The sequence below is a fragment of the Canis lupus genome, chromosome 2, assembly GCF_048164855.1.
Source record: "Canis lupus baileyi chromosome 2, mCanLup2.hap1, whole genome shotgun sequence".
Lineage (NCBI taxonomy): Eukaryota > Metazoa > Chordata > Mammalia > Carnivora > Canidae > Canis > Canis lupus.
This window is the reverse complement of record NC_132839.1, coordinates 41,156,636-41,174,881: the sequence shown is the minus strand read 5'-3', so window position 1 is coordinate 41,174,881 and position 18,246 is coordinate 41,156,636. Positions and strand designations below refer to the sequence as shown.

The following is an 18,246-nucleotide window of genomic DNA, read 5'->3' as shown; positions in this document are numbered from 1 at the left end:
TTGCTGTGCAAAAGCTTCTTATCTTGATGAAGCCCCAATAGTTCATTTTTGCTTTTGTTTCTTTTGCCTTCGTGGATGTATCTTGCAAGAAGTTACTGTGGCCAAGTTCAAAAAGGGTGTTGCCTGTGTTCTCCTCTAGGATTTTGATGGAATCTTGTCTCACATTTAGATCTTTCATCCATTTTGAGTTTATCTTTGTGTATGGTGCAAGAGAGTGGTCTAGTTTCATTCTTCTGCATGTGGATGTCCAATTTTCCCAGCACCATTTATTGAAGAGACTGTCTTTCTTCCAATGGATAGTCTTTCCTCCTTTATCGAATATTAGTAGACCATAAAGTTCAGGGTCCACTTCTGGGTTCTCTATTCTGTTCCACTGATCTATGTGTCTGTTTTTGTGCCAGTACCACACTGTCTTGATGACCACAGCTTTGTAGTACAACCTGAAATCTGGCATTGTGATGCCCCCAGATATGGTTTTCTTTTTTAAAATTCCCCTGGCTATTCAGGGTCTTTTCTGATTCCACACAAATCTTAAAATAATTTGTTCTAACTCTCTGAAGAAAGTCCATGGTATTTTGATAGGGATTGCATTAAATGTGTATATTGCCCTGGAACCCTGGTCTTAACTGAGATTTTCAAGTACTATTCCATAGCATGCCATTGGAGCTGAGTTGATTTGTTAGGGTTTTGTTTTCTTGTTTTGTTTTGTTTTTTTTTTTTTTAAGTTATTAAGTCAGTTGCAGATATGTGAAGGATATTGAAGTGAACAATGCAGGAACCAGCACCTCACTCCCAAAACGGGATGTCAGAGGCACTGTAGAGAAATGAGATAGGTGCTGCTCTTTCTAACCAGGCTGTCTCTTTGTGTTTGCTGCATTATTCTTGCCATGAGGCTGGCAGTGACCTGGTACCAAGGAGCCACCCAGACCCAATAAGCGGGGAGGGAAAGACATGTGCTTTGGGATCAATCTTCCCCGGGGTACCAACAGTGACAGACAGCTCCCAAGTCCGCATTTCACCTGGGCCCTGGAAAGCTGGAGTTGGTGAGAAACTTTGGTCAACTGGTGTCACTTTCTGTAGCTGAGGTCCCCATATGAACATGTCAGTGTTGAGGACAGCCCTGCTTTGAAAGGCAGAAAGGCTAAAAGATCATTCTTGCTTTTTTTTTTACCCGCCCCCCTCACTCTGGAGAGATACTGTTGGAAGCAAGACCAAGGCCACCATTTGCAAAGGGAGGAGGTGCTAATGCCTGGATGTGCCGAGCATGTAGCCCAGAGAGAGGCATCCATCCTCCTTGTGCACAGAAAACAGGGCTTGCAGTATGGTCTCAGTGGCAGGACCATTTGCCTGCTTGTTCCTGCAAAGGGCAGCTCAGGAGCAGCACCCCGCCAGTGTAAAGTGGGTGTGCATGCAACGTTGCAGGAACAGCTGCAGAAAAGTGCACTCTGTGACAGTGTGTCCTGATCCCCTCTATTCCAATAAGCCACAGAAGAGCAGAGCTAAAAGAGCCTATTCTGGTCCTGTCCCACCCAGCCAAAAGATCTATGTTCTAATCATGCCCAAAGATGGACACTGGCCTGTTCTGGGACTTAATGCAGAGCCACCCTCGGGAGGTATCCCCTGCATTGCTTAGCCGGCATCCCTTGTAGTACACAGAACGTCTGGTATTGTGATGATCACAAAACGTTCCAATTGTCCTCACTCATTCACCAAATGACCACTGTGATCTGTGATGAGCCCCACAGCAGGAGGTACTGGGAACATGGCAGGAGCCAGAAGACAAGGGCCAGACAGAGATTAGCATGGAAAATGAAGTCAGAGCTGGTGAGTGCCATGTGGGCAGGAGGCGGTGGGAAGGCTTGGGGAGGTGTGTGGCATGTAGTTCTGTGCTGGGTACCACAGCAACCCTCAAGTGCAGTACCTGTACTTGTGAGAATCATCATGACATAAACAGATCTCCTCCCAGTGCCCACCCCTGGAAGACCCCTGGGTATCCCCGTTTGCCCCCGGGAGAGCTTATCCACACTGTGGCTTTCATTACCAGAGCTACTTGCTGACAACACTTAAACACTTGCATTTCCAGACCTCTGCCCTGATGTCCACGTATATACATCAGACAGACAAGTTGTGCTGCGTGAACACACAGCTCCACAGCTGCGTCCACAGTACTGGCCTCCTGGGCAAGCAGAGATGCCGATGGGTGCTGGGACTCTGCCTTGTGCCTGTGGGGCAAGGAAGGCTTGAGGATGGAGGTGGCATGAGATGTTGATCCTTACCTGTTACCAGCAGGCCAGTGCACTTTGGGGCTTTAAAAACGAATACAGGAGTTTCTGCTCTTAAAATATATGAATTTCAAGTGACTTAAAATTTTGCATTTTTGTATTTTTATTTATTTGAGAGAAAGAGAGAAAGAAAAAATGAGCGGGAGCAGGGGAGGGAGAAGAAGATGCCCTGCTGAGCAGGGAGCCCGACCTGGGGCTAAATCCCAGGACCCCGGGAACATGACCTGAGCTGAAGGCAGACACTTAACTGACTGAGCCACCCAGGCACCTCAGCATTTTTGTATTTTTAGGTTTTGTTATAGTAATGTCTTTTCAAAATAGTTACTTATTATCCTCAAGGCTGAAAGTTATTCTTTTTTTAAGAGAATCTCTTTTTTTTTAATTTTTATTTATTTATGATAGTCACACAGAGAGAGAGAGAGAGGCAGAGACATAGGCAGAGGGAGAAGCAGGCTCCATGCACTGGGAGCCCGACGTGGGATTTGATCCCGGGTCTCCAGGATCGCGCCCTGGGCCAGAGGCAGGCGCCAAACTGCTGTGCCACCCAGGGATCCCTGAAAGTTATTTTTTTAAAGGGGGGACCGGGGGAACCTTATAGATGACTTGATCATTTAAAGTCAGTTTTCTTTTTTTTTTTTTTTTTTTTTTTTTTTAAAGTCAGTTTTCTACATAAGGCAAGTCAATGCTCTTCTCTTCGGTTCAATACAAACAAACAAAAACCTCCCAAAACTGTGCTTCATGAAAATTCAGAAAAGGACCAGGGCAGAGGAAGATTCTAGAGTGATCAAGAAGCAAGCCCCTGGGAACAACAGAAGTGAAAGCAAACCTCAGGGAAATGTCTCCAAAGAGAAGCAAGACTGGAGAGTCATCCCTGTCCTTTACTATGAGTCCAAATCTAACTGAGAGATACGAAGATGTCAGAGATCGCTGTCAGTGACTACAGCAGAAGACATAAAGATTATTCTTGTTCTCTCTCCTGGTGTAGCTCCACCACTTCCGTCGGTGTCTAGCCCAAAGTAGGAATTCAATAATAGTCAGTTCAAGAGATGGTTATGAACCAAAAGGAGAGTCATGAAAGGCTACCTTCCCCGAGTAAAAAATAATCTAAAAGCAAAATTAAGGAAACCATTCCATTTACAATAGTGTCAGAAAGAGCAAAATACTCAAAAACAAATTCACCAAGGAAGTAAGAGACATGTGGAATGAAAACCATAAAACAATGTTGAAAGAAATGAAATAGGATGGAAATAAACAGAAAGGCATTCTCATCCATGGATTATAAACTCAATATTGTTAAGATGAAAATATTCCCCAAATTGAACTAGATTCAGTGACATCTCTACCAAAATTCCAACTACCTTTTTTTCCCCCAGAAATAGACAAGATGGGGGATCCCTGGTGGCTCAGTGGTTTAGTGCCACCTTCGGCCCAGGGTGTGATTCTGGGGTCCCAGGATCCAGTCCTGTGTCGGGCTCCCTGCATGGAGCCTGCTTCTCCCTTTGCCTGTATCTCTGCCTCTCTCTCTGTTTCTCATGAATGAATGAATGAATGAATGAATGAATGAATGAATAAATAAATAAATAAATAAATCGACAAGATGATCCTATCATTCATATGGAATTGCAAGGGCCCCAGAAGAGCCCAAACAATCTTGAAACAGAAGAACAAAGCTGGAGAATTCATAGTTCCCAATTTTGCAACTTACTACAAAAGCTATGGTCATCAAAACAGTGTGGTACTGGCATAGGCATAGGCAGTGGTGAACAGACCAGTGGAATAGACCAAAGAGTCCAGAAATAAATTCATACATCTATGGCCAATAAATTTTCAACAAGGGTGCCAAAGTCATCCAATGGAGGACACAACAGGGCATTTTTTTGTTTTGTTTTGTTTTTTTCATTTTTTTAATAAATGGTGCTGGGACAACTGAATAGCCATATGCAGAAGAATGAATCTGTACTTTTACTTATACTATACAGAAAATTAATTCAAAATAGATCAAAGTAAGAGTTAAATGTAAGAGTTAAAACTACAAAACTCTCAGAAGAATACAGATTTTAATCTTGACCTTAGATCAGGTGATAGTTTCTCAAATATGACACTAAAAGTGCAAGCTATAAAAGAAAAAATAAACTGAATTTCATCAACATGGAAAACTTTAGTGCACCAAAGGGCACAATCAATAAAGTAAAAGAACGGCCCATAGAATGGGAGAGAAAATTTACAAATCAGATATCTGGCCCAGATCAAGTATCCAGAATATATATATACACACACACACACACACACACACACACATATATATATATATTTATTTATTTATTTTTAAAGATTTTATTTATTTATTCATGAGAGACAGAGAGAGAGAGAGAGAGCAAGGCAGAGGCACAGGCAGAGGGAGAAGCAGGCTCTATTCAGGGAACCCGACGTGGGACTCGATTCTGGGTCTCCAGGATCATGCCCTGGACTGAAGGCAGGTGCTAAATCGCTGCGCCACCGGGGCTGCCCCAGTATCCAGAATATTTAAAGAACATTTACAACCCAGTAATAAAAGACAAACAACCCAGTTTTTAAAATGGGCAAAAGGGCCAAATAGACATTTCTCCAAAGAAGATGTAAAAGTGTCCAATAAGCCCATGAAAAGATGCTCAACATTATTAGTCATTAGGGAAATTAGTGCAAATCAGAGTCCAGAGTACTAACCATTACACCATGGAACCGCCAAATTAGTGCAAATCAAAACCACAGTGAGATATACTTCACACCCACTGGGATGGCTATAATGAGAAGAAAATGAAAATAATAAAACAAGTGTTGATGATGACGGGAAGGAATTAAATCTTCATATTGTGCTGGTAGGAAGGTAAAATGGTACAGCCACTGTGAACACCAGTTTGATGGCTCCTCAACCAGTCACATAGCATTACCATACAACCAAGAGAACTGGAAACATACACCCACAGAAAAACATGGATGCTCAAAGCAGTGTGATTCAAAACAGCCATTAAGTAGAAACAACCCAACTGTCCATCAACTCATGGAGGGATGAACAAAATGTTCTAGATAATCAAATCTGTACAATTAAATCATGTTAATGGTGAAAGGGAATGAAGTATGGATACCTATTACAACATGGATGAACCTTGGAAACAGCATGCTAACTGGAAGAAGCCAATCGTGAAGGGTGACATGTTGTATGATTCCATTTGCATGAAATGTCCAGAAGAGGCAAATCCACAGAGACAGAAAACAGATTAGAGGTTGCTGGGAGCTGGGAGAATGGGGAGTGTCTCTACTCAATGGGAATGATGACAAAGTTCTGAAATTGGGTAAGTGGGGATTGTTGCACAACACTGTGAATGTACTGAAAGCCACTTAGTTACATACTTGAAAAGGATTAATGGCGAATTGTATCTCCATTGAAAACAATTAAAAAAAAAAGAATTATCAGAGACACTACAGTCAAATAAATGTCTGGAGTAAACAAAAGGGTTGAGATATAAAGTGGTGTGTGAAATTCCCGAGAGCCACTGACCTTGTTTCTCTGGGTTGCGGACCTGGGATGGCATGTCTTGGATTTCCAAGGTCCATTCCCCCTCGGCCTTTTCTCCCCAGCAGTGCACGGTCATGAACTCCCAGTTTGTAAACCCTTCATTGGAATGATCCAGCAATCTGCAATTGGAGACTCGGGGTAAGAACACAAGGGTCCAGAAAGGAGCAGTGAGTAGGGAGCCAGGTCTGAGAGGGCTCTTTCCCACCTTGGAATTACTCAAGTGATGGTACAATCCCACCAAACAGCACCTCAAAGGCAGCAGCTTTGAGAATGGAAGGGAAAGAGGCTTGGCCCTCAGCTGAGGCCAAAATGCAGGTAAAAGCAGGTGACTGCTTTCAAACCCTTGCATGATGACACAGCCCTGGCCAGCAGCTTCACCTCCATTATCACACTGGGTCCCCGAAACATTCTGAGAGGCAAGCTGGCCAGCAGGACTTACAGGTGCCCAACAAAAGAGAGTGATGGTCTCCCTCCTGCCATCCTCATGTATGGACTTACAGATGGAGAGATCCCAAGTGTAGTGATGAGTAGCAGGTCCAAAAGCCTATACCTGGCTGAGCTGGGACTTATCTGCATACTGTATCTGCATACTGACTCCTGTCTTTATTCTTTCCAGCATAAGGAAATGTTTAAGAGGTAACCAAGGAAGGCCTTCAAACCTAATCCCCCAAAACGTTCCTTCAGAAGCTGTGTGGTTCCTCCCTACCCCAGCAGTGATCCTACAGAGCCCATATACCAATGCCTGAGGGCACAAAAGCAGACAGAGGACAGGCCACACACAACTCTTCCACGGAAGCCCCAGGGGCATCACATAGGAGGCCTTTCTAAAATGCTGGCCTGTGGAATCATGAAACCTTTACATTTTCATGGAGCTAGCTAGCTCTTGTGTGCTGTTCTCCAAAAGATACAAAGAAGGCAAAACATGTAACTCTCTAGGGCTTAACAAGCTTCAGCAGGTGCATCTGGGGGGAGATGACATAACTGACCAGTCTGGTTGTTTTTCAGTGTGTGCGGGAGGCCCCTCCCCTCTGCCAGCCTCCCCTCGAGGGTTCTGATGAGCCTCTCTTGGTCCTTCCATACCCCAAGATCTTTCCAGACTAGGACTTCAACTCAGATCCTTTTTCTCTTATTTGACTTGAGCAGGAAACAGGAAGTGGCTCACGGGCGCCCTCTTTCTTCCAATACCCCCGTGCCCTGTTTGGTCTCTTGTCCTTGGAAGGAACAATCTCAGGTTCTTCTCTCTTCCTTCCCCATCTAACTACATCTCTATTTGGGGATAGTGTCTTTTTTTTTTTTTTTTTTTTAAGATTTTATTTATTTATTCATGAGAGCCACAGAGAGAGGCAGAGACCTAGGCAGAGGGAGAAGGAGGCTTCCTGAGGGGAGCCCAATATGGGACTTGATCCCAGGACCCTGGGCCACGACATGAGCCAAAGGCAGATGCTCAACCACTGAGCCACCCAGGTGCCCAATGGGGACAGTGTCTTAATCCAAGGGGCTCTTTATTGCCCATCAGAAGTTCATAGACATGTTTTGTGTGATATAAGACTGGAGTCCTGATCTGGGTGTTCTCCAAATGTCCAATGAATGTATAGACATGCTTATGGAGAGAACGTTCTGGGCATGGAGAAGAGTGAGGGGGAGAGGTACACCCTGTCCCTTCACACGGTACAGCCGTGTGAAGGTCAAGGCTGATTTTCACACACGATACCATGCCAAATGCAACGCACTCTGAACAAAGACAAAACTGTCCCTTAAGGGTTGAAATACTTCATGAATATCAACTTAACTCTCAGTGAAAAGAATCTGGCAACCTGAAAAAGCTGCCAAATTGAGCAAGATATGAAGTAAGGTAGGAGGTAATAGATCCCCGAATACAAACTCTTGATAGAATCACAAAATCTGTGCCTGGGGGGCAGGAAAAAAAAACCCAATTGCCAAGACTCAGGAGAGTGCCAAGTGGCTGCAAGGCAGGTTTAAATTGCTTGATGGCCCAGGAACCACACTTCCTAGCAAACAGGTTATCGTGAACCAAAGGAACTTGGCAGGACCCGCTCTCTCTCCTGTGAGTGGCTCATACTAGGCCTGAGCAGGATGGAGGTTAGAAGGGGAGGAAAAACTGATTGCAAGGAAATCAGGAGGGATGCTGGGGTGCTAGAAAGTTCTTCCAGGTCAGGTAGATGGATGGAAGCAGGACAGGATGGGAAGCCAGCTGCCTGCACCAGGCATTTTCATCTGTATCATCATATGCAGTTCTTGTAGCAATCCTGGTTGTGACAGGAGTAAAATGACATTTCTAGAGGGGAGGAATAGAGAGAGGAGAGATGGCCATCTCCTGGGTGCCCATCTGGGAAGTGAAGGAGCATGGGTAGAAGCATGAGTCTCTGGGCTCCAAAGGCCATCTCGCCATTGGTCCTTGCAGTTCATTGCTGGCCCACTGGCCTACAGACTGCTGTCACAACTTCTTAAGCCTCACTGTCCTCTTGGTCAACCCAAGTCACCAGTTGGTGCCCATACGCAGGTCCTACCTTGAAGTCAGGGCTCACTACCTCTGATGTTTCCTGGTATCCAGCCTGGAGCAAATAGGGTTCCAGGGAGGTGACCTCAGGAGAGCACAGAAAAGTAGAGCCTGTACCTGGCCTAGGGAGCCTGAAGCAGACCTGCCCAGTCTGGTGTTCCCACAGGCAATGAGGGCCCATTATCAGCAAACTTCCAATCCTTCAAGAAGTGCTAGAAACCTGGCCTTTAGATGAGATCTCTTGAAGTTCCAGTAATAATAATAATAATAACAATAACAATAACAACAACTCTGATTGCAAAAGAGCATAATGCTTTGGCTCCCCAGCTGGTACTCCCAGACTGCTCATGCCTTGGCTGCCTTCTACAGGCAGAGGCAGAGTGTGGTCCAGGCCTACCCTCAGGAGGGAAAGATGCCCCCTGACGCTCTTGTGTTACAAGAGTGAAGCCTAACCTGGTAGGGACCAAACCCGATGGCCAAGCCCTGGAAATCACTGAAGCCAGGATCTGGTCTCAGGGCTGGTTCTAGGGCACCACCAACAAACTCAGTGCTCGCCCAGTGGCAGAGCCACCAGGCACGGGTGTGGTAAACGGGGCATGGCTCCCCACTTCTTCAGACAAAGGCCCACATCTGCCTGTCCTTGCAGCAGGCCAATCTCTCAGTCTTCTGCTAAGTAGGGGTGAGGTAGAAGGGGGCTAAGAAAAAGGGCAACTCCTATCCAGTCCTGAAAAGAGGCATTTGCTCAATCGCCATCTCTGAATCCTATCCTCCAAATTTGGCTGCCGCCCCCGGCAGGGGACCCAAAGGAGTCAAGCAAGCCCAGCGTGGGCAAGCAGGGAGTGGGCCACCGCCCAGGGGATGGGCAGTTGCAGGTGGTGGAGTTCGGTTGCCAGTTCTATTTTTCAAGAAAAGCCAGAAATGCTGGCTTATCCTGAAACCTTTCTCTTCCTTCTGTCTCTTAGCTAAGGTGCTGAAAAGAAGCCCCAGTGCCTCTCCCCTCCTCCCCCAAGCTCCCATAAATCCCTTCACCCCAGTTACCTCCGAGCGACACAAATGCATCAAAGCCCTCCTCCTTGTCTCTGACCTTGTGGAAGAAATGGCTCCATAGCTTTCCATGAACTGTATGTGAAGCCCCAGAATTCAGAGCCTGTTTCTTAGGCCTTCAGCTAAACAAGGGCCCTCTCAGGTACATGTGTGAGAACCCTGCAGAGGGAAGTCTCTGAGCGCCCCGTAAAAGCCATGTCTCCCACAGAGCAGAGTTCTGGTCCACACAAGTTCAACAGCACCACACATGACGCAGGGCCATGCAGAAGGTTTAGGAGGCAAGGCAGTCCTCCTCCGACACATATGCTCACCTCAGATCCCAAATGATAGGATAAAAATGATCTTCAGTGCACTTCTAAGAGCAATTAAATCATCGCCAGAATTCCAGAAATCTTTCCATTAAACAAAGCAACAACAAAACCCTTGTCACTACTGCCTGGAGATGAAAGTTTTCCAGGATGGTTTTGAAGGCCAGGTTTCAGGTGAGCGGGGTCTGTGTGTGAATGTCCTCAAGAGGAAGCTTTTGGAAGAACCCACCTGCCTGGGGTGGAAGGGTGGAGGGTGAGGGAGTCCCGCAGGGATGCTGTGACCTCAGTCTGGGTGGGCTCTCCTGATAAGCTCCAGCCCTTGTGCCAGCCCCGCTAGGCCGGCCTGGTCTTACCTTTTTGCCAATAGTTGAGACTTGGTTCCTGAAGGAGAAATGAGGTGGATCTGGAGGTCTCCTCGACGTGGGTGGGAAATAGTGATGCGAGCCACCACGTGTTCCAGGTAGCCCACGCGCTGGTCTGAGTGGTCTGCACAGGCAGTGGTCAGGGCAGTGGTCCGAAGCGTCTGCACCACAGGGATGCTCCTAGGAGAGAGGGGAGGGGCTAAGGGCTCGCACCAGAAGCTCCAAGGCCCGCAGGAAGGCAGTGGATGCAGGCCTTCCCAAGGACCCTCAGGGACCTCCAGCCCCTCTTGGATGTCCTACTCTTGGATGCTCCCATTGAAGCTATCTTGCCAATCCAGAAGATGTTTGCTGTTCTGGAACTTGCTTAGAGATTTAAAGAATGGCTTCTCATACAGACTCAGCTAACATACCCAGTGATCAGCCCTCAGTGCCCAGGAGCTGGCTTCTCTCCAAGTAGCCTTTGGCCAACACATTGCATCAAATGCTGGGAGTCACCAAGGCTCTAAACCGCTACTGCTTTGTGGCAAAGACTGGCCTTGCTAATAGAAGACACGATGCTGAGTAATAACAGCAAACATTTCCTGAGCTGACTGTATGCCTGGCACTAGACATGGCACTAGTCTGAGAATTCACGAGGATCCAGTTTAGAAAGAGGTCAAGGATCATGCTCAAGGTCACACAGCTACTGAGAAGCAGAGCTGGGATACCAGGCTCAGGTTCACTGCCTCCACCTGTGCAGCACACTGTCCCACAAGGATGCTGGTGTCAACCTATGCTTGTGTTCAAGATACCGAGGAAGAGGAGATGGACAAGGCCCCCAGGGCCAGAGCTGGGCTCTTGTGCTAAATGCACTGGTCAAAGCCATAGCGACTGGACCAGAGTCATGGAGGACGGACAGGAGCTGGTCTAGTTCCTACTGTCATGTGTGGAGAAACTGGGGTCCCCTCCCTCTCTGGTCCCCTCATGGGAATGGATGACAATTCTCTTAATTAAGTCAAGGCAGTTTTACCATATGAGATGGAATCTAAGAACAAACATCAGGTCCCAATCATTCACGAGTTAGTTCCACTAGAATCTTCTAACACTCCCCAGAGGAGGGAGATACAAAGCAATACAAAGCATATACCTGCATGCAGCTCCCGCCTATCTGGGCTACCATGGCTCGCCCCTACCTCTTGTAAACTGAGGAAAGTTCTCCAGTCACCCTGCAGCACATTAACAACTCCCCACTGCTCAGCCAGTGCTCAGTTTATTACGGGGAGCGCTTTGCTCATTATACCCCGACTCTCCGCTCAGGAGGGGAGGCTCGAAGCGTAGGCTCAGCATCTCTCAGGAATTACATTGCTTGGCTCTACGGGGCCTGAATCATAAAAAACAATCAAAACATCTATAAACAGTGATGTAATTCCCTCAGAGACTCTGTAAATATTTGAAAACATGATTTGCACGCATCATAAATTGATTTAGAGATGCTGACTTCTTTCACAGCCTTCTCCCAAATTTTCCTGTCTGTGTTTACAGGTCAGCAGGCCCCCCACTGTGGCAGAGGCAAAACCTTTTCTGGGCCCAAGAGGATGATCAAGTTAAAGCAAAAACAAAAGCCATAACAACGTTTCAAAAACCTGCCCCAGGGCAGCCTGGGTGGCTCAGAGCGGTTTAGCACTGCCTTTAGCACAGGGCCTGATCCTGGAGACCTGGGATCGAGTCCCACGTCAGGCTCCCTGTGTGGAACCTGCTTCTCCCTCTGCCTGTGTCTCTGTCTCTCTCTCTCTCTCCCCTCTCTCTCTCCCGTGTCTCTCATGAATAAATAAAATCTTTAAAATAAAAATAAAAACCTGCCCCATCCCTCTAACGCTTGACCAATGGGGAGGAACAATCACTCTGACCTGGAAATAGACCTGAAATCCCACCGAGGAATCCTTAATCCTAAAGGAGTAAGCACAGGATTTCAGAGAATAGGAACAGGGTAAAGAAATTGCAACCCAACCCCATGCCTCCCCTGCCCACCTCCTGTGCCCTGTCCAGTGTCGACATCTAGAGAAAAATAAAAATCTCGAGGACTATTAAATATTCCGTGAGATTATTAAAAGCTTCTTGCATTTGACACTTTTATCCTTGCTAAGGGATTCTAGCTGTGAGGCCACCCCTGAGGTCAGAAAGCTTGGTTGGTCTAATGGACAGGGGCCACTTGGCAGCTGCCAGTGGGGTGGCTGCCGGGGGTGGGGGTGGCCTGCAACTCCTTTGGGTGTTAGGGCCTAGCCTGGTTAGATTTTCAAAACTAAGACATTACCCTCACCTGGGGGGTTAGGAGTCCCTTCCTCCAGGGAACAAGGCTAATTATAACAATTAGTTTTTATGATACAACACAGTTACAGGCCACCAGCCCTCCACATTTGCGCAAGTTCTAGAGGAGGGTGGGGAGCCCAGGACAGCCACCCAAGGACAGCGAGTTGTTACATCTCCTTACCGGCAGTCAGCCTTCCCCACATTTTATTTCTGCTCCCATTGGAACAAATAACTTAATATTCCAAATCAGGAGCTTTTAAATTTCCTTTAAAAAAAAAAGTGGAGGGGAGAGATGTTAAATTGTTTCAGAATAGTCGAGCTGAGATTTTTCTGTATTTCAGATAGAAACCCCAAGTAGAAGTGGGGAAGCCAAATAGCAAAAGCCATCACTGTGTAAGAATGAACTCTTAGGCAGAAGGTGAAACCTATATGGGGGGGGAGGGGATTTTTCCCCATCCTACAGTTATTTGAGAGAGAACACAGAACATGTAAGTCAACTGCAAAGCCGTTTATTTTTCAGTTAAAGCAACGCTCAGGGGTTATTTTTGTCACGAGAACACGGCTAAATTGTCCTTTAACCACGAAAATTGATCTAGAAAGATCTTCAAGTTCCTAAGGTAACTAAAAATATCCCATTGTGATTAAATTCTGTAATTGTTGTGTGTACACATGGCCATCCTCCAAGTGCCCTAAAGGCACCCAAGGAGTTAAAAAAAATCCCACAAGACCTATCTCCAGACCCAGCGATATTTAAACTATGGAGACTGCCCTACTTTGAAATGATCTCTGAGGACAGACTTGTCACTTCCTGTTGAACCACATTTCAGACTTAATTACTGATACTCCAGATGTTCTTCTTTCATCCTGAAGTCTCTTAAACAGCTCCGTTCTCCTGAGGGGGTGGAGGGTTACCAACAACAAGCAGCCTTGACAAGAACTTCCTTGTACCTCCAGACCATGACTCCTTTGACCTCCTACTTCTCTCCAACGTATAATAGCATCTAGTATCTCATAAATGTACAGAAACAAGATCCTGATTCACTCAATTCAAGGCACTCACCAAATCACTATGCTTAGACTCTTCTGGCATCCGAGTGAAATCCAGAGCCAAAGATACATATTTTCAAGGACAGGTTTTCCCTGCTATGTGAAAGCAGAGCATTCCTGTGAAACCTTTCTCAAGCTGAGAGCAAAGGCGTAAAGCAAGGAAGCAGTTACCATTAATTTGTATGGAAAAAAAATGTGGGAGCATTCCCAGACCCAAAAAATAACCTCTCTGAGGTTTTTCTGATACCTTAAAAACATCCTGCTAATAGATGCACAAAATAAATGGAGATAAAGCACAGATGCTCATGGACACTGTTCAAAGCTCCAGCGGCTTGATGCTGAGATGCTGGGTGTTGTTCCTGGGGAAGGAGTTTGGCAGGGCCACTTTCGCTGCTCAGGGCGTGCACTGCCTTTATCACAGCTCACTGCAAAACCAATGCTGAACGCTATTTTTGCTTTCTGTCCTTTTTTTTTTGGTAAAAGCAGAAATCCTCTTTGGATTTCTTCTAGATACTAAAGGTACTAAGACTTTCATTGAAGCAAAGTGGTGTAAGGCTACTTACAAACAAGTGGCCAGGGAAAGCAAGGAGGGAGGGGGATTGGTAGCTACCAGTAGGAATCCTCCATTGTTCCACTTGTCTTTCTGTCCTGGCTGGGAACCCACTACAAGATAGTATTTCTCACTCCCACCCTAAAGACCTCTTTCCAGCTCATCTATAAGGGCAGATCTGTGCTTTGGCACAGAGCATTTCCAGGGCAATGATGTCTTACCAAGCTGCAGGGCAGGGGCAAGAGCAGGCTTGGTCCAGTTCCTCATCAGATAATTCTGAGATCATGCTATGTGTGAAGATACCCCCTCCAAACCCCGCCAAAGCAGAAAGCAGGGACACCCTCCCCCATTGTATTTGGTATTTGTCTTGGAGAGATGAGGTTGCTGCGGAACTGAGGACAATTATAGTGGGAAGAAGCAGAAGATCAACCAGAAGACGCTTTCACAGACCTTCTAATGGGTAATGAGTAGAGTGGAGAGGGGTTAATTGGGGCACTTGTTAAATAAAACTGTACAAAACCAACTTGGTCTGTTGGAGGGCACAGAGTGATCTGAATGGGGACATTAAGAAGCTTCAGAGTCACTTTCTTAGACCTATGTTCTAGGATGAGCATTCTTGACAGAATGGTCATGGAGTCTGAGATAGACAGATTCCATATACTTCTTATTCATATTAACTGACGTTTAGGATTTTCCTTAGATGAAATTACTTTTGATTATGAAACCACAGCACATCATTTAGGCTGGAAATAAAATTTAAAAAAGAAAAAGAGGTGAATCCAGTACATTAATTTAGACGTGCTGCTCATCATTAAGTTGTAAGGTGTTTTAATATACAGTGTTTAAATTTATAGCGTTTATTTTTCTTCTGTATGAAATAAGTGCTGGCTGTAAAGATTTCTTCCAGCTCTAAGATTCTATCTGATGCAGAGTTGAAAAAGACAATTAGATATATAGTCAATTCTCATTATTCACCTGGGCACAGGTGAGGCCAAGCAAGGTGACACTCTGGCTTTTGGTTTTTGCTCTCATGCTGTGAACAAGTGTCCTTCTTGTGATCTATTTTTAATGCTACGTTTTTCACATTTTCGTTTCTTTTGTTGGTGGTTTCACACATACTGCTGGGGTGCCGTCTGGTTCCTAGGTGCTGGAAGGCTGAGATGCACCTTCTAGAGAAAACACATATGCTGGATGAGCTTCATTCAGACAGGAGTTATAGCTATTGGCCTTATAGGCAATACTAATGAATCAGTAATATATATTAAATTAAATGTTTTTAAACAAAAACACATAAGACAAAGTTATGTATGGATCAGTTGATGAAAATGTTGTGACCAGAGGCTCGTAGGAACCTAACCCTGTATGTCCTGTAGGAGCGATGGCTCTGTATTTGCAAATTCAGTGTTTGTGGTAACTTCATAGAACATAACTACTGTGTATAATGAAAACTAGCTGCATTATTCAAATTCAAATACTAATTTTTTAGTGAAGTTGCATTTATAATTTGGGGGGAGCAGATTTGCAGCAAAAGGTAAGCCTGGCAGGGCAAGGGCTATAGGAAAAGAGGCAGCTTACTAATGTTACCCAGTGTTTCCAAGGGGGCTGAAAGTAGGACAAATATCAGGACCCAGGTATGGTCACCACCACCACCACCACCCCTGGGGGCAGGACAGCAGAGCACAGATTTTCTTAGGACACCCTGCCATGCCTCGTGACAAAATGACATGGTGTTAGAAGCCAGAAGCAAGGGCCTCCTATGGTATCCAGGAGTGCTCACAGTGAGATGTCCCAGAGAGAGGTGCCAGGTGGGGTGTGGAGTCAACCCACACAGTACAGACAGAGCCCAAATGTGAGAGGGGCTCTTTTTAAAAAGATACTAAACCAGGCTGTGTGCCACAGCACGGCAGGATCCTGAAGCTGGGTTGTTGTGGGTCCTGGCCATGTAGGTACTTTCCCAGCAGGACGTGGTAGCCATGTGGCCTTTCCCGCTTGCCTAGCTAAGCTGCAGACAAGATGCCTGGCCTGGCCTCTGGGGTGCTGATAGCTGGTCAGAGCTGGAGGAATCTGCAAGCAGCCAGAGCCAATGTGTTTCCCATCCTCAGGGCCCAGCTGGCTGGGGGCACAGAAGGGAGGGAGGGAAGGTGTCTCCTGGAGACTCAGGACAGACAACAACTCTGATGTTGCAGGTCACTCCTGAGTTCCCATGATGAGCTCTTTCCCAGGGGAGGCAAGATGGGTTCCAGAGACAGGCAGCCCGGGGTAGCAGCTCAGCGCTGCCACCTCTCTGTGCTTCAGTTTCCTCACTATATAAAAGGGGAATAAAACCGTTCCCAAACTTCACACACCCTTGCTGGCTGTTTCAAATGTGTGAGTATACAGAAAGCACTGAGAACAATGCCTGGCACACAGTAAGCACCTGATAATCATTATCCATTATGCCTACCTACATATTTCCAAGTAGAGTTGTTAGAAAGTCACCATCGCATGTGGTCTGGTTTAAGGAAATCCCAGAAGAGTAAGTAGTATATAGTTAATCCACAGTGAATTCTTGAACATCTATAAATGTATGGTCCAGCCTACAGAGAATTCTTAATATTCAAAGCCGTTAGGACCTAAGTATATTTTTGGGGTGGTGTGAGTCCTTTAAGTAAAAGACAACCCACACTAAACCATAAACTCTGTCTGGGTGGTAACCTGCCAAATCTACTAAAAACTAAAGAGAACTAGATAAGGTCTTATTGCTTGAAGAGCCCCTGCTGTTGCTGCTGCTTTTCCAGTAGGGAGTAGAGAGGGCTGTCAGAAAATGTTTCACTGGAGCCTGGATTTTTAAAGACACAAGGGAAGTGTTGGCTAGAAACATCCTAAGGGTCAAAAAAGATATTTAATAGCTGGGCTTTTTTTTTTTTTCACTCATATTAATGATACTAAACTTGATTCTCATTTTCAGTTTTAGAAAGGTTATAAAAGCATCCTTCTTATCCTACTCTGACAGACAGTTTTGCACAGGCAATGTCATGGGTCTTGATCCCAGGTACCCTCCTCTAACTGAAGAAAGGTTCTAAGTAGATGAAAACCTGTTTGTGCCTAAGACTAGGAAAGGAACTCTCCTACACGTGTTGGAATGTTTACTAGGCATTCTCTTTTGCAAAATACCTGTCGAGTTGCAGTGATTTTCCCCTTGCCATTGCTTTTAGATTTAGCATTCATGGACAGCTCCTGGGATGCACTGTGGGTGCTAGAGAGCTGGGCCAGATACCATGGCCTCTGTTTTGGGGGACTCAGTCTGTTTGGGGGGAAGGGGGATTGTCAGGCCGTAAAGAGATGGCTCAGCGAGATCTGGCTGGTGTGCTGGAGCAGGAGGCCTGGCCCCTCTCCTTCCTCACCACCCCCAACCCCTGCAGTTCCCTCTCTTTCTGCAAGAGGTGTAGGCAGGGGTAGGCAGGGACAGGAACAATGTTATATTGTATGTTACCGCTGGTTCCTGACCTTCTCCATGCATCATGAGACTTTTAATTCTCTCTCAGGAGGGGGATCTAGACAGAGACAGGCTAAACTCCAGAGTCCCTAGATGTACAGTGTCCAGACTAGAAATGTTGACATATTGCTTGGCTTTTCTTTAAATTAAAGAAAATCAGTAACAGTTGCTTCCTCTTTTTTTTTTTTTTTTTTTTTTTTTAACAGTTGCTTCCTGATAGGGCTCTTCTCTTGTGCCTGCAGTGGCAGCCCAGCTTCCTTCCATCATGGTCTCTCCTATGCTATGCTGTTGTTGGCCTTTTGGCTTCTTTCAGCCTGAGTGCGATTCGGGGTGGCACTGGACAGAGCAGTCCAGCAGAGGAATACCAACAGGGGCCTGGGTGGTCATTTGGGGCCCAGTGGGTGCACTGTTAGTGTCTGAGCACAGGTTGGGGGGCTCTGCAGAGAGGATGGCCCATTGATTCCTCCCACAGGGGCCACGAGGACTATCTCCCTGAGCTGTGACATTTCCCAGGAGAGGAAGGCCAAGTTGAGGCTGAAGGGCAGAAGAGGGTGGAGAGGTCACCATTCTTCATTCCCACCCTGGCATGTGACCATCAACACCCAGGCCTTCTGACTCAGCACCCTGTGGGACATTACTGCACAAATGGCAGATGTGGCCACAACCTCCTCTAGGCTGTCTATACTTGATGCTCAATAAACACAGTTCCTTGACCTTCATCACATCAGGGTGGCCTTTCTCTTCTACCCAAGAGGAAAGAGGTCAACGTATCTCTGGTTACACACACAGGTACACACGGGATGGCCAGATAAGGAAGCTCC

General features: G+C 46.1%; 1 protein-coding gene across 3 annotated transcripts in view; it reads right to left on the bottom strand.

Moving 5' to 3' along the window:
• The window catches only part of PCSK6 (proprotein convertase subtilisin/kexin type 6), a 185,238-nt gene that overhangs the window by 50,397 nt on the left and 116,595 nt on the right, over nt 1-18,246 (bottom strand). For all 3 annotated transcript variants that reach the window (XM_072796449.1, XM_072796454.1, XM_072796457.1), the window contains exons 12-13: nt 10,059-10,247; nt 5,818-5,954 (exon numbers count right to left, since the gene is read on the bottom strand). In XM_072796449.1, the coding sequence (XP_072652550.1) occupies nt 5,818-5,954; nt 10,059-10,247 (326 nt within the window). The remainder of the gene's footprint in view (nt 1-5,817; nt 5,955-10,058; nt 10,248-18,246) is intronic.